Below are 15,178 nucleotides of genomic sequence, written 5' to 3'. Positions count from 1 at the left end.
GTCCTGCACTTGGATCACAACAACCCTACAGGCTGGGGAAGAGTGCCTGGAAAGCTGCCCAGCAGAGAAGGACCTGGGTGTGTTGGTTGACGGCTGGCTGACTAAGAGCCAGCAGTGTGACCAGGTGGCCAAGAAGGCCAATGGCATCCTGGCTTGTGTCAGAAATAGCATGGCCAGCAGGGACAGGGAAGTGATCTTGCCCCTGTACTTGGCACTGTGTTCAGTTTTGGGCCCCTCACTACAAGGAAGACATTGAAGTGCTGGAGTGTGTCCAAAGAAGGGCAACAAAGCTGGTGAAGGGTCTAGAGCACAAGTTTTATGAGGAGCAGCTGAGGGAACTAGGATTGTTTAGCCTGGAGAAAAGGAGTCTCGGGGAGCCCTTATTGCTCTCTACAACTACCTGAAGGGAGGTTGTAGCAAGGTGGGTCTCGGTCTCTTTTCCCAAATAACAAGTAAGAGAACGAGAGGAAATGGTATCAAATTGCACCAGGGGAGGTTTAGATTGGATATTAGGAAAAATTTCTTCACCAAAAGGGCTGTCGAGCATTAGAACAGGCTGCCCAGGGAAGTGGTTGGGTCCCCACCCCAGAGATATTTAAAAGGCGTGTAGATGTGGCATTTAGGGACATGGTTTAGTGGTGGTCTTGGCAGTGGTAGGTTTACAGTTGGACTTGATGATCTTAAAGGTCTCTTCCAACCAAAACAATTCTATGATTCTATATGGGATGTAGAACATGCTCACCCACCCTTCCCAGCAGTTAACGACTATAATCCCTTTTACATCTCTTCTCTGCACTGTTTGAGGCCACTAGGACCTGGAAACCAAATTTCACAACATAAGAATGATGAAGCTTTGGTGTCCATGACAAAGAACTATTTTTATTTGCAGGAGTAATTGTGGTATACTGTGCAGACATACTTGCAAAAGTTTGTCAAAGGTGGTATTGGGGATGTCTCTAGTATACCCTGGTTGGAATCTACAGCTGAAGATGCTGTAAATTCTCTAGAAGGTCACTTCTGTCTAATGCAGTTGCTGAAAGATACCTCTGGCTCTCACTGTGCTATGGGGACTCATGAAAATGATATCATTGTTCCACATGTGTTTTATGGAGGTGACCTGCTTTGTGGAATCATTGAGAAAAGAGTGGTGAGAGACTACATGGATTCAAAGACTTTTGACTTATTGAACTCTTTTGAGAGAGGCTCCAAATCCTTGAATCCTTAAGATTCTAGAAGAGGCTTTCAGTATGTCTGCCTTGTTGATTTGACTGGTGTAAAAAAACCCCTCTCTGGGTGGGTACAATAGATCAGAGCATTGAAATGTGTGAACAGCTGATGTGCAAGAAAATCCACCATCCAGTGCAGTTTAGTAAATCACTGCATTGCATCTCTACTGACTTTGTATTTTTTTCAAATAAATGTGGAAGGTCTTTTCTCTATATTTTTGTTTTGGCAGATGCAACTGTCCCTTGATAGCTGAGTATTAGAAATTGTCATTTCTGTTACAGTACAGGAGTACAGGTCTTCCATTTTCCTTTCATTTTAGGCGTGTGCCTCAGATGCTGTTGATTTGACATAGAAATTGTGGGTTAGAAGAAACACTGATTCCTTTCCAAGAGAAAGACCCCAGAATTTCTAGCAAAGTATAAATACTTGACAAGTTTTATAGGGACAAAATTATTGCTGTTTATTTTGGTCTTTGCTTGTTCTATCACATAGGAAAAGAAATTGTGTTATGCTTGATTCCAGAAAAGTAGCCCACATTTAACAGAGTATTGCCAGCGATCATGGTAATGGTGGTTCATCCAAGATGAAAGTTTATAAATCTGGTTGTTGAGTCAGAGCTTGAATGGGGCTGATCTGCAAAGCTAAAATTACTCTTTCTGATCCCTTGCTACTTCACGAAGTCAACAGCTTCTCTTCTGTGCTGGAGAGGAGGTGGGTCTCTGTAGAGGAGACTTGCACTTGTGTGGCCAACATCTTTCATGCATACTCATGCTATTTTGTACACTAAAGGAGCAGTTGTTAGTGACTGTCAGCATTCAGTGTTGCTTATTATTTTGTAACTTGTAAACTATCTTATAATAGCTGATGGGTTTGCAGTGTTGACAAATGCCAGCATGCTTAGGGGTCCTTTTTTCTTCTTTAGTAAACACCCCATGGAGTGAAAATGGACAACTGAGTGTTGCAGAAGTCAGTTACTTCACCAATTAACTTGGAAATATGAGAGGAGTTCTGTCCTTGCTTTGAAAAGAGAGGAGGAGGGAAATTGCTCAGTCCTGAGATGGGGATATATATTTGTGTAACCTATAATGTTTTGAAATACATGGAGTCCTGAGTATAATGTATATGAGGAGACAACTCAATAATGAGATGTTTAAGTGTTCACTGTTCTTAAATTCAAGTGAAGTCTGGAAAGGAGTAAATTTGGATGAATGTGGGGTTATTCTTGGTAAGTGCTCTGCTGAATGAAAACCTTAATAAATAAACACAGAGATCTCCAGCACTGCAGGAAGATTGAAAATGACTTTTCCAAACACAGCCAACACACTAATAGTCTTTCTTTCTACTGCCCCCCCCCCCCCCCCCCCCACCCCATTAGTCTCATTGGAGTTGGAAGTTAGGGCCCAACAGCCTGATAGTCACAAATCAGACTCAGTGTTACCTTTTGGTGATGCTTATCACATGGTGGCACAAAACTTCAGACTTGCTGTTGAAGTTTGTGGAAGGGGGCAACCACCAGAAACAGCTTTTGTACTAGATGCTGAGCTTTCTTATGGTCATCAAAGCTGTCCTTCTGTGGATATTGTTGGACATGGACAGTAATGGCAATGTGTTGTTTTAAATATGGTATTTCAACAAGATCAGATTTAGTACGGAAATATGACATCAATTTCTGCTTGTTAAATCTGTCCGCCTTCAGGAATTTAAAGGAACAAAATAGTTGTACTGAAAGTTTCATGATTAAAAATAAAAAGGTTGTGGACAGTGGAGATTGTATCTGAACAGTTTGGCTTCACTGAACAGCCTTTGCATTAATAATTTGCCAAATGTGTTCAATTTGCTCACATTAAAACATTTTGGGGGCACATTTGAAGTGCTGGTCAGTAAAGTATGCATCTCAAATTACAGCTTTTTTTATTAAATACAATTTGTCAGTCCCCTTGATTACAGAAATCATACATTAGTAATCAAAATATATTTGCCAATTGTATATATACACACACACACACACCAGATGTTGGGTTCATCACTGAGGACAATTAAATGCATCATAAGGGCTAGATCTGTGCGAAAGAGGGAACTGAATATCTTTTTCTAAACTTCTTGCAATGGTTAGATGTGTAAACAAATACAGACTGCAGAGTAACGAAGACCTGGTCTGTAGAAGCCAGTCTCCACCCTTGATGCCAACAAACCTCTCATATCTAGCAAAATTAAGCCAGTTTCTGCAGCCTGAAAAGCCTAGAAAGCTAAGGGATTTTTCAGAGGGATAATATGCGGACAGTGAAAAGTAAATATTATTCATCTCTACCTTGTATTAGCAAAATAAGTAAAATGTTACTTCCATATGATAGAACCTACGCCAAAAAATGACTGTTAGTCCCAGTAAACCCAGTTAACTACCGAAGACTGAATATAAAAGCTCATTAGGTATTTAACAATCCACAAATGTGCAATTTGGAATAAAATAATAGTACTTTTAACCATTTTTCTTTTTCAAAATATGGAGTTTGTTCTTACACAGAAGCCAGCACCTGCTTAATACCATGGTTTGCTTTGTGTAAGCTCTGTGTAACTCCTGTTTTCTCTCTCATCTGCACAGCAGTGACTCTGACTGTATAGTTCACAGTATCTCACAGCACATACACTAGCATTTTCAACAGTGTGGGCACCTGTACTGTATGAAGAGGAATTAGTAGTTTTCAAATGCTGTTGTCATCAGATCTGTTAGAATATGTAACAGAAAGCACCTTTTTCTTTGTTTGTTTTACCAGTTTGAGCTAAAAAGGAGGTTGATCCTCCTGGGTTTGGGGTGTTGTTTAAATTTCTTTGTTTCTACTTTTTAAAAGAAACAAACCATAAACTACCAACTCTCTTGCCATAGAAATTCCTTTTGTGTGTGACATATCCTTGAACTGTATTTTCCAATTTCACAATGTATGAAACAGATTTGGTTATATTCTGCAACCAAGCAGATGCAAAATGCTTTATGATGTTTTCTGTTTAAATTACTTCAACTGCATTTAGAATGTGAATGGAAGGATGATGATTAATAAATATCAATGAATTTTATTAGCACAAAGGACTGCTAAGGAAAGGCACAGTTTTACTTTTCATGGACATGGTTAGTAAATTAGTAATGAAGTTGTGAAGACCCTCCCTGGTAGGCATATCAGGCCTGAAACAGGTATGGTGTATTACTGTTGTGTGCAATAATCATGAAACCAGGAACTTGCTTTCTACGGGGTGTTCCTGCCATAGGTAAAACAGTAGTGAGCTCACAGAAGAGTAGGAACTGGTTGACTGGACACAACCATAGCCCTGTTTAGAGAACGGGTGGGAAATGAGGCTGTCAGCCAGGAATAGCTGCTCTCTTGCACAGGTACCTTAAAGCTTTCTAGTGGTGTTTGAACAAAGACAGAATCACAGAATCATCTAAGTTGGAAAAGATCTTGAAGATCATCCAGTCCAACCATTAACCAAACACTGACAGTTCTCAACTACACCATATCCCTAAGCGCTATGTCAACACGACTCTTAAACACCTCCAGGGATGGGGACTCCACCACCTCCTTGGGCAGCCCATTCCAATGCCTAACAATCCGTTCTGTAAAGAAATGCTTCCTAATATCCAGTCTAAACCTTCCCTGGCACAACTTGAGGCCATTACCTCTTGTCCTATCGCTTACTACTTGGTTAAAGAGACTCATCCCCAGCTCTCTGCAACCTCCTTTCAGGTAGCTGTAGAGGGCGATGAGGTCTCCCCTCAGCCTCCTCTTCTCCAGACTAAACAACCCCAGTTCCCTCAGCCGCTCCTCCTACGACATGTGCTCCAGACCCTTCACCAGCTTCGTTGCCCTTCTCTGGACACGCTCGAGTAATTCAATGTCCTTTTTGTAGTGAGAGGCCCAAAACTGAACACAGTAATCGAGGTGTGGTCTCACCAGTGCCGAGTACAGGGACAAGATCACTTCCCTGTCCCTGCTGGCCACGCTATTTCTGATGCAAGCCAGGATGCCATTGGCCTTCTTGGCCACCTGGGCACACTGCTGGCTCATGTTCAGCCGGCTGTCAATCAACACCCCCAGGTCCCTCTCTGACTGACAGCTCTCCAGCCACTCCTCCCCACGTCTGTACATTTCTTTTGACTGTGGAGGGAATGGAGTAGGGTTTTAGAACACTCCCATTGAACAGTTTTCTTTCAACAAAACAAGTTTTTGAGCTGCTAGCTGTATTGTGTATTGCTGTAGTCCAACCACAGAGTTCAGTTGCAGACTCATGCATGTAAGACTTCAGCAAGCAAACTCGAAATGTGTTAAACTGCTGCATTTCTAAGCCTAGGTGAGCTGGCATCTACTCAGTTCAGCATGGCTCATGTAGACCATGCAGCCAAGCTGAATTACAACTGCGTCTGAGAACAGTTTCCTGACAAGAAGAGAAACTGGGTGGACAGTTTGCTGGAGTTTGTAGAACTGTCTCGACCACAAGTGTTGCAGTGCAGTAATGCTTGAGGGCTCAAGTTTTGAAGGAAATGTGGCTGAGCAGAGTGTTATCAGCAGAGTAAATTATCCTGTATGAAGTTCTGTGCTTGACTGCACTGCTCTTCATACCAAAGCTTCCATTGCATTTCTCTGTATTAGTTGCCCCTGTGCCTTTAAAGTCCATGTTGAAAGCAGAATTAAACAAGGTTGTTAAGCTTACCTGGAAGTTCACTAGAGGCCAAGATTTCCTAAATTTGTTTGTTTGTTTTCCTCCTTAATATAGCAAGTTTTATAATTTGTCAAGTGTGGGTTCTTTAGTTTGGAGATTTTTTCCTCCTCTGAAAGAGTCTCTCTTCCCTGCCTGAACCACACCAGCCATAGAAGAGATGCAGTAATGTAAACTGCAAAACTTTTATGGATCATTCTGGGTCAAATGTGGCTATTGTGTTTCAGAGTGTTCATTCTGTGATCTGTACTACTAAGATGTTTAGCCATGCCATCTGATAACTTGTGATTTTGCGAAGTATATAGTTTTCATTAGAAATTCAACTGAGACTGCTAACTACTTTTTGTTTAGCCTGTTGACTTGTCTCTAGGTGAAATTGCTTAGTAATTGCTAACCAATGAGAAATTTTTACAGCCTACTTGAAGTGCTGCTTAGCCTTTTTAGCTCCTTGGTTTTCTCAGGTGTGAGCTCTCCCAGTTTCACCTTTGCAATGTGAGCTTTACCAAGCTATTTGGCTTTTTTTCTAAACTAAAAAATTCTGTTAATGTGCACAAATAACCATAAGATGGTTGTATGTTATCGCTGTTGATTCCTAAACCAGTTTAACCCAAGGACATACTTCACCTTAGTAGAAATCTTTATTGATATGCTGGATAGTACATGTGGAAAAACTTACACTGTAAGGAAAGAACAAAGTAGGTTTTTATGCAAGTAACTTCTTCAAAGACAAAGACAAATGCTGAAATACTCCCATAGTAGTCCAAAGCTCTTTGTAGTAGCCCAAAGACAGCTTCAAACACATTTGTCTTTTTGTTCTTAAAGTGAGAAACTGTGTCTTCTGGCTTTAAATCCAGGGGTAGGAATTGCTTTAGTGTTACCTTAAATGTATTTGTGCTAGATGCCACTCCTCTGCTCCTCACCTTGGGAATGCTAAATTAATTTCATCTTGGAGAGTGTTCAGACCACTGAAACTGCACACTTGACCCAGCTTGTGAAATGAATCATAGGGTCAAGTATGGGTAAAAGAATATTTTTGTGATCACTCCTTGCCAACAGACAAACAAATCTGTGAGGAAAAAAAACCCCAACCTGTTATAACTGGTGGTTACACTGGTTTGTTTTGAATTCACAATTGTCTGTAGTATCTGTCAGGGTACATGCATAAGTGCAAAGAAAAGTTTGGGAACCTTTTGTTACAATCTTTGTGTTGGAGTCAGGACTACAGACATGAAGATTTTGGGCACCCAGATAGTAAAAATGTTTTGTTGTGTGTATTGACCCTAAGTGTATGCTTTATTTGGTGTATATCCATTGTAGAATCAAAATTAGGAGAACCAATCTGCAAAATGTAATATTACTGTATGTTTCTGTATGTAAGGGTCGAAGCATACATATTCCATCTGTCCTGTGGCTTGTCACTTGGCAAAAATGAATACTGATTCCTGGCAAAATTGAGCATTCCTTTATTCTCTGCAGGGGCGGGCTAGCTGAGAGGTTATGTCGACTACAGAACAGAGAAAGATCTGCTATTAGCTTTTGGAGGCATCAGTGTATTTCAGATGCTAAAATCCCCTCAGGTAAGAAGCATTATACATATACTACTGTGTGAAAATATATACTTGCATGTGTGTATAGATGGTCCACGTAGGGGTACAACTGAAGTTTATACTCTTTGGAAATGGTGTTTCCAGCAGGTTGTAGGACAATTCAAGCTTTAATTTATGGGTGTGCAGATGGTTTTTTAGTTCTTATTGTTTCCTTATAACCACCTTTTCCTCTTTCCTTGTTCCTTTTTTTTTTTTTTTGTTTGAAGTCAGCCGTATTCATGGATAAATGCTGAAATTGTGAATGTCAGCAAATATGGACAAATACAACACAATCATGAAATAAGTGTGAGGCATAACTACAGAGGGCACTTCACTTAAAAAGAAATGGTGGGAGTTATATGAATTAGTTACAAGTGACAGTACCACCTTTCAGTAGTATTTCTTGAGAGATTAATGGATTCATAGAGTTTAAGTGTAAAGAAATGGTTAGGGTTTTTTATCAACTTGAGTGTGTGTGACTAGGCTACGAAATTTCATGCATTTATTCTGTATTAAGCTGACTACTTGTTTCTGAGCACATATTAATTTCCATTTATTTTTCAGAAAGTCCTCTGGTCTTAATTTGAAAACATGCAGATGAGGGAATCTATCACTTGCCTTGCGAGTTTGTCCTTAATTCCACTCCCAAATTTTTAAAAATGGGTTTTCTTCCAAATCTGTGTTTGTCTGGCTTCAGTTCCCCTCTTTTGTTTCTTGTAAAGCCTTTCTCCATTAGATTAAAGAGCTCTTTAGTATGTGGTATTTTCCCTCTCTGGCACTTGCATAGAAAAATCATGCTGCCTCACAATTTTCATAAACTAAACAGACTGAGCTCTTTAAGGCTCTCTAAAGCATTTTTACCAGTCTTCAAGTGATTTGCATGTTTTTTTACTGCACCCTCTCAAACTTCTCAGCATGGCCTTTAGAACAAGGGCAGCTACTCTTTGTATTCCTCCAGTTTTAGTCTCATCAAAACCATTGGCTAGGTCCAGTTCACTACTCCTGTATGTTCAAGGCCTGTAATAAGTGTGTGAGTCTGGTTTGACTTTGGACACAGCACGATGCTGGGACTGACTTCATGTTGAATTGATTGTCCAATGTGATTTCATAACTTCTTTAGCTGTTGTTTTCTGAGATTCTGTTTCCCGCTCTCTGGCTATCGTTTGTGTTTCTTCTACCTAAACTGTGCTGTATGCAGGTCTGCTTCATTTGAGTATGCCCAGCTAACCATGCAGTTCAGATGACTATGTATGTCAAGCCTGTCCTCTTTTAGTCACAAATTTGCTTGAATTTGTTGTATCCACACAGTTTCTGACATTATTTTTTTAACTTGTTTTTATGTCACTGATGAAACCATTTAATAGCATGAGTGTTTACTTTCAAGTTCTGTTGGAACTGCTCTTACTCTGTTATGATTCTTCACTGGTAAAAAGCTCTAACTGTAATTCACAATGTTAGTTCTCTGAAATATTTTTTTTTTGCATTCCACTTAAAGGGTACATTACTGATAGTGAAAGTGTTTTGGTTTTTTTTTTTCATAAGAAGGTTGTACAATTTTAAGTCACACCCAAACTGTTGGCTAAAGCTGATCTCACAGTTTCTCACTGGAGCTGTAGAGGGCTTACATCTTGTGGCTACTTGCATGCTACGTATTCAAAATGCCACCCATGTGGAATGGCACATTATATTTCTGACCTTAATTCCTTACTTATTTTTCTAGTCACTTTGCCTAGATTTGATGTCAAGCTAGCTGGTCTCCAGTTATTGTGGGTGACTTTGTTTGCCCTTCCTGAATACTAGCACAATATCATCATCCTTTGTCTTCTGGAATTTCCCAAGTATTTGAAGAGTCACTAGAAAGTAACATTAGAGAACCATATATGTCTTTAGCCAACTCTTTTCAGAACTGCTATGTTGAAAATTATACAGGCATGCTGACTTAAAACCAGTCAAGCCTTCTGCATGTTGTTTATCCTCCACCTGAATTACTAATGGATAGGAGGTTACTTTATTGTTCTTATGTGGTATGAGGACATCCTCTTGCTTATTCTGAAATATGGAACAGAAATTGATATTGAATAGGTCTGTCTTTTTAATAAAATGAATAGTGTTCTCTATAGTAACGGACCTGCAACATTACTAATATGCTAATATTCTTTTTGTCCTTGCTTCACATGTGTCAGTACAAAACCTTGTGTTTGGCTGCTCACCATTTTGTTAGACTTTAACTCCTAAGCTGAAATGTTCTGTGCTAAACATCTGCCTCTGGCTGAATTCCTTTCTTTGATTATTCTTCTTTCTTTCAGAAAATGAGTCAGAATTCGTTAGCATTTTATGAGAAAAAGGCTATGGGAAAATACCTTGCTCTATCCCAAAGTACATTTAAAAAATTCTGATGAGTGTCTTCAAGATGATTTAGTTTTGGCAGAAGATGAGCCATTTCTGGGATATGCCTTTTGTCATCATAGTGAAAATCTGCAAGAACGGGATGAGCTTCAACAAGGCCAAGTGCCAGGTCCTGCACTTGGGCCACAACAACCCCATGCATGGCTACAGGCTTGGGGAGGTGTGGCTGGAGAGCTGTCTGGAAGAAAAGGATCTGGGGGTTCTAACTGACAAGCAGCTGAACATGAGCCAGCAGTGTGCCCAGGTGGCCAAGAAAGCCAACAGCATCCTGGCTTGTATTAGAAATGGTGTGACCAGCAGAAGTAGGGAGGTGATAGTCCCCCTGTACTCTGCACTGGTGAGGCCACACCTGGAGTATTGTGACCAGTTTTGGGCACCTCAGTACGAGAGGGATATTGAGGTGCTGGAATGAGTGCAGAGGAGGGCAGTGAAGCTGGTGAAGGGCCTGGAGAATAAATCCTATGAGGAGAGATTGAAGGAGCTGGGACTGTTTAGTTTGAGGAGGAGAAGGCTGAGGGGAGACCTCATCACTCTCTACAGCTTCCTGAAAGGACATTGTAGAGAGGTTGGTGCTGGTCTCTTCTCACAGGTAATTAGTGACAGTACAAGAGGGAATGGCTTTAAACTGCAACAGGGGAGGTTCAGACTGGACATTAGGAAAAAATTTTTCACAGAAAGAGTGGTCAGACAGTGGAATAGGCTGCCCAGGGAGGTGGTGGAGTCACCATCCCTGGATGTGTTTAAGGGTCATTTGGATGAGATGCTGGGGGATATGGTGTAGGGGAGAACCTTGTAGAGTGGGGCTGATGGTTGGACTCAATGATCCCAAGGGTCTTTTCCAACCTGAATGATTCTATGATTCTAACTTGGGCAAGTTAGAAGTCTTTAGGACAAACTACTGCTTCATTTACCTGTGAGCATCTGCTAAAATTTCTGAAAGATGCTGTACGTGCCATAATTTAGGAATACACTTCAACTTCACAGCCTACATTTCAGTTCCAGTTCCCAGTCCTTATTCCAAAGCATGCGGATGATAAAATAATCATTAAAATAACTGTGATAATATTTTGGGGATATTTTTTCATCTAGGGCAAAATTTATTTTTGATAGTTTTGTTCTTAGAGTGGCCATACTGTTTCGTGTCACCAAAACAAAACTGGTGTTTGGTTTGGAAAATGTCAGTCGGAATGGTTGAAATTTTAGTAATGTAGTTAGATAACTTTCTGATTGCTTCTAGTCTGGAAATGTGAAGTGTCAGCACAGCAAATACCACTTTCAGCTTTCATCATTTCAGGTTCATACTAAGGGTGTCTCACTGATCTGAGATTCTTCTTTGATTTTGTTTCCCCTCTGTTTTGCCCAGTAATATTTCTAAACCACATTGTTTCCAGGACTGTTTCTGACTTCAGCAACAGAAGTAGAGGAAAGAACTTCTCAAATGACAAACTTAAATGAGTTATCAGAGGAGTCTGAAGATTAATGTGGAGGATTGAAGTAACTTAATTGCTGGGAGAGCTGTCATGTCATTTTGGATATCCCATAGACATACAGACCAAGAAGTTCATTACTAAGGCAAAGGAGGGTAATTTCAAATGAGATCAGTTTGGAGTCTTCCTTCCATTTGAGATTTAAGGAAAAACATTTCCAGAAGTGCAGGCTGTTCCCCGCATTGGGCATTTCATATTACAGAATTTTATGCCTTTGTTTTGCTGGTGTTTACTTTTATGTTGTATCAACATCCATGCTATCAAAAAATCCTTCTTTTGGCTTTATTTTTTAAAAATTCCTTTCTATTTGCTCCCCTGACCCCTTTCTGTAAGTAACCATTGTGGTTTGGCTGCCTCTTGGTCACTGAGATGAATCACTACCCCAGAAAAGAGCGCCTCCTTTCAGCACATGCTTTCTGATTTTTATACAGTGCATGGGGGTCTCACTTTTGGCTGACTCACTCTGTTAGAAGAAATCTTTGTGTTTTCTCCATTTTGACAATTTTGGGTCAAAATTGCGTTCGGCAGCCTGTCACTGTGTTGGGATAGGCACTCATTAAGGATGTGCTTTTTTGCAAGGTGATTGGTAATTCCATTTCTGTAATCAAGCTAACCATATCAGACAGAGGCCTGAAAGGAGAGAAGACCAAAGCTTGCCCATGCCACACAGTGTTGGTTGCTGTGGTTTCGTTCTAACGGAGATGGATGTCAGGCTCTTTGCCACAAATTCAGAATTTTTTTCTTCACAAGATGTAAAAGGGAGGCTGAAAGGTGTGAAGTCCCCATAACAGCAAGCCTCTGATTAGTCATGCTGATGAACTGAGAATACTATATGCAAGGGCTTTACTATTTGCAAGGGTTTTTTTCTATATGCAGTACTGCAACTTCCCTGTGAAGTTTCCTGTTTGAGTAAAGAGGAGATCGGGACAGTTGAGAGAGAGAGGGGAAAAAAAACAGAACAAAAAACCAAACCTTTTTCCTGTCAACATCTGCTGGTTATATGAGGATTGCGTGATGTGGAAGAAAAAATAGTGCTTTTCTGAGTTAGATTCAGACAACTTTCCTGTCTGTAGGAGAGGACACTTAATATTTGAAGCAAACTCTTGTAGATTCCTTATGTAACTTCTGAAATTTTACTTTATATACATTTTATTTTCTATTGTTTTTCTTTTCTTTGCAGTTATCATCAAAGCAGTTCTTTACCTGAAATGCAGAAGCATATTATTCTCTAGCATTTGTAATACAAGAATTTGGTACTTGTTGGCCTGAGATTAAGATTTACGATTGGATTACAATTGAATTTGAATATAAATTGATAATAAACCCAAACCTTTGATTTCCTTCCAAACTGCTCCTTCCTCTCAGGGGGAAGTGACCTTCAAGGGGCAACAATACTTCAGTTTGTTGAGTCAAGTGGGACACACACAAGGGAAGGAGGGTGAAGCCCTGGAGGTGAGGACAGGCCTTCACACAAGTCCACATTTTCAGGAAGGCTGAAAAATTTATAGAAGAGGACATAAACAGTCGCTCCCCTGCTTCCAGTTTCAGTGACTAGTTAAGGTGATAGGAAGAAAGGATTTTAGCAGCTTGAATGCCATGAGACTTGCACAAAAATTTTTCTGTAGGTGAACAAAACAAGGTTAGTCCTGAAGAGAGTTTCCTTTTACCATGCAAAATTCTTCTAAAAACAGGAAAGTCTGAGCTTTGCTAGTTGTTGCTTATTTTCTTAGTTCCTGATAGTTTGTTTTATTACTTAAGAGTTAATACTATAAATTAAGAGACATGGCAAGTGGCCAAATTTAGGTTTGTCTTTTTTTTTTTTTTTTTAGCTAGCCAACTGTCTGAACTTGTTACAGCATTGGAAAGGAAAAAAGCAAATGTAAACTTGTATTTTTCAGACAAGAATTCTTTGTATTGTTTTTGTTTTCTAATGAGAATAATGTCATGCACAGTCACTGTAAGTAACTTAACATATGTTCTTATAAAGAATGCATAATGTTTATAGCACAGACAAATTCAGCAGCCTTTTAAAAATGAATGTAGATGTGTCAGGAAGCCATCGTGCCTGCAAAACTTGGTGTGTTTTTGAGAAAAATCTTTTGAATGGCTTCAGAAGTTACCAGCCCAGGAAGAACAACAACATGTATAGATCAGAATAGCAACCAGGTATTTTTGTACAGGCTGTGAAAACGTTGGAATCTCCACCTGGTTTTCAAGGTTGACTTTGGATTGCGAGGGTCTGCTTGGTATCTACCTGCTTGCCGAGTTTTTTATGTCTGTGCCTGCAGACTTCTACATGAGGGAGGAGAAAGAGCAATAATGGGATGCCAAGCAAAAGAATGATTTTCTTTTGATTTATGCCTGTAATTTGACATTTTACACTTGAGAATGAAAGTAAAACTTTGTGGCCTGAACCAGAAAATGTAGGCTTGGCTATTCTTCCACTGCAGATAGTAAGTACTGTCCCAGGAGGGTGTCTAGCAACTGCAGTTTTGGAACCCATGTTAGACAGTTAGAAGTTAAATGATGTTGGGATGAAATAATGCCTTTGAAAAAAAAACCAAAAACTGAGGGAGACAAATTTGGAAGTGTGTTGCTACTTTGCTGTATTAAACAAGGCATAAAGCAGGGTTTTCTTTGTTTACTTCATACTTCAATGATGTGTATCTGATCCATCCATCAGAACCAAACACATAAATTGACTTTCTTAGTGCAGTAAGTACTATTCCCAACATTAATTGCCCACGATTCTTTGTACTTTACATGGGAAATGTTATTTTATAAAAGCTTTTAGCTAGGATTAGCAGAAATACGACTTGAGTATAACACCTGTATTTCTTGTAGTTCGTATTTCTGAAGAATTTGCCAGTTAAGTAAAAGTATAATTTAACTTCTCAGCCATGTTCTTTAGAAATTCAACTAATTGTCAGGTACGGTACAAATTTGCTTCTAAACTGCAGTTCGTATATATGATTTGTTTGATAGCTCTTTCAGCAAAAGTAACAGCAATTTGGTTTTCTTAAAAGCATCTGCCCTTCTCCCATATCATTCAGATATCACTAAGATCAAGGATTGTGCATTGTGACTGTTTAGCTGGGAAGAACAAATACAGGTTGTCCTGACTGCCTTTGCACAAAACAAATATTTGTTAGCAGTTTTCCAAAGATTAATGTGACTCAAGCAACCTCATCTTCCTCCCAATCCCTTGGGTTTTCTATGAGTTTGTCTTGTTTTTTCAGAAAGCTCTACTTGCATTAAGTATCATTTTTTTATTGATTTGAAAGGAAGGTGTTAAAGTACTCTTGCCTCTTGCTCTGCTTGCTTGATTTGTCATCAGTGTCACATAGGGGTATGTCTTGTAGCTGAGGAGTTTCTCTGTTATTTTGTCATTCTTGCTTTGCATGATAGTCTACATGTATATTGACTGGTAGGTGTGTGTGTTCTTTATTACTAGAGACTTCTTATTATCACAATAATAATAATTTCCACTCTGCTCTTCATGCTTGCATATGAGTTTGGAAGGTTTTTTTCCAGAATGTTCTGTGGAGCAGAGCTGTACACTGCTTGGCATTTTACTAAAGTCCAGTTTTCTTCTGTGTTTGTAAGATCTCTTCTGTGTGCTTGTAGTTCATTGTTTTCTGTACTGGTACTGTGGCCTTTAAATGAAAATTTATTTCTACCTTTTGTCATGTATGATTGTGACATTTAGTTACATTCAGATGGACGTATCGTGTCCTTCAGCCCTGTGGATGAGATGCATTCCCTCAA

General features: G+C 39.6%; 1 protein-coding gene across 5 annotated transcripts in view; it reads left to right on the top strand.

Moving 5' to 3' along the window:
- Positions 1-15,178, top strand: part of SPIDR (scaffold protein involved in DNA repair) — a 205,366-nt gene that overhangs the window by 59,317 nt on the left and 130,871 nt on the right. For all 5 annotated transcript variants that reach the window (XR_012622636.1, XR_012622637.1, XM_074819713.1 and 2 more), the window contains exon 7: positions 7,408-7,508. Coding sequence is in view for 3 of the 5 variants with exons in the window: in XM_074819713.1 (XP_074675814.1) it covers positions 7,408-7,508 (101 nt within the window). In the remaining 2 variants the exon portion in view is untranslated. The remainder of the gene's footprint in view (positions 1-7,407; positions 7,509-15,178) is intronic.

Source organism: Strix aluco, chromosome 1 (assembly GCF_031877795.1).
Source record: "Strix aluco isolate bStrAlu1 chromosome 1, bStrAlu1.hap1, whole genome shotgun sequence".
NCBI lineage: Eukaryota > Metazoa > Chordata > Aves > Strigiformes > Strigidae > Strix > Strix aluco.
The sequence above is the reverse complement of the archived record's forward strand: the minus strand, read 5'-3'. Positions and strand labels throughout refer to the sequence as shown.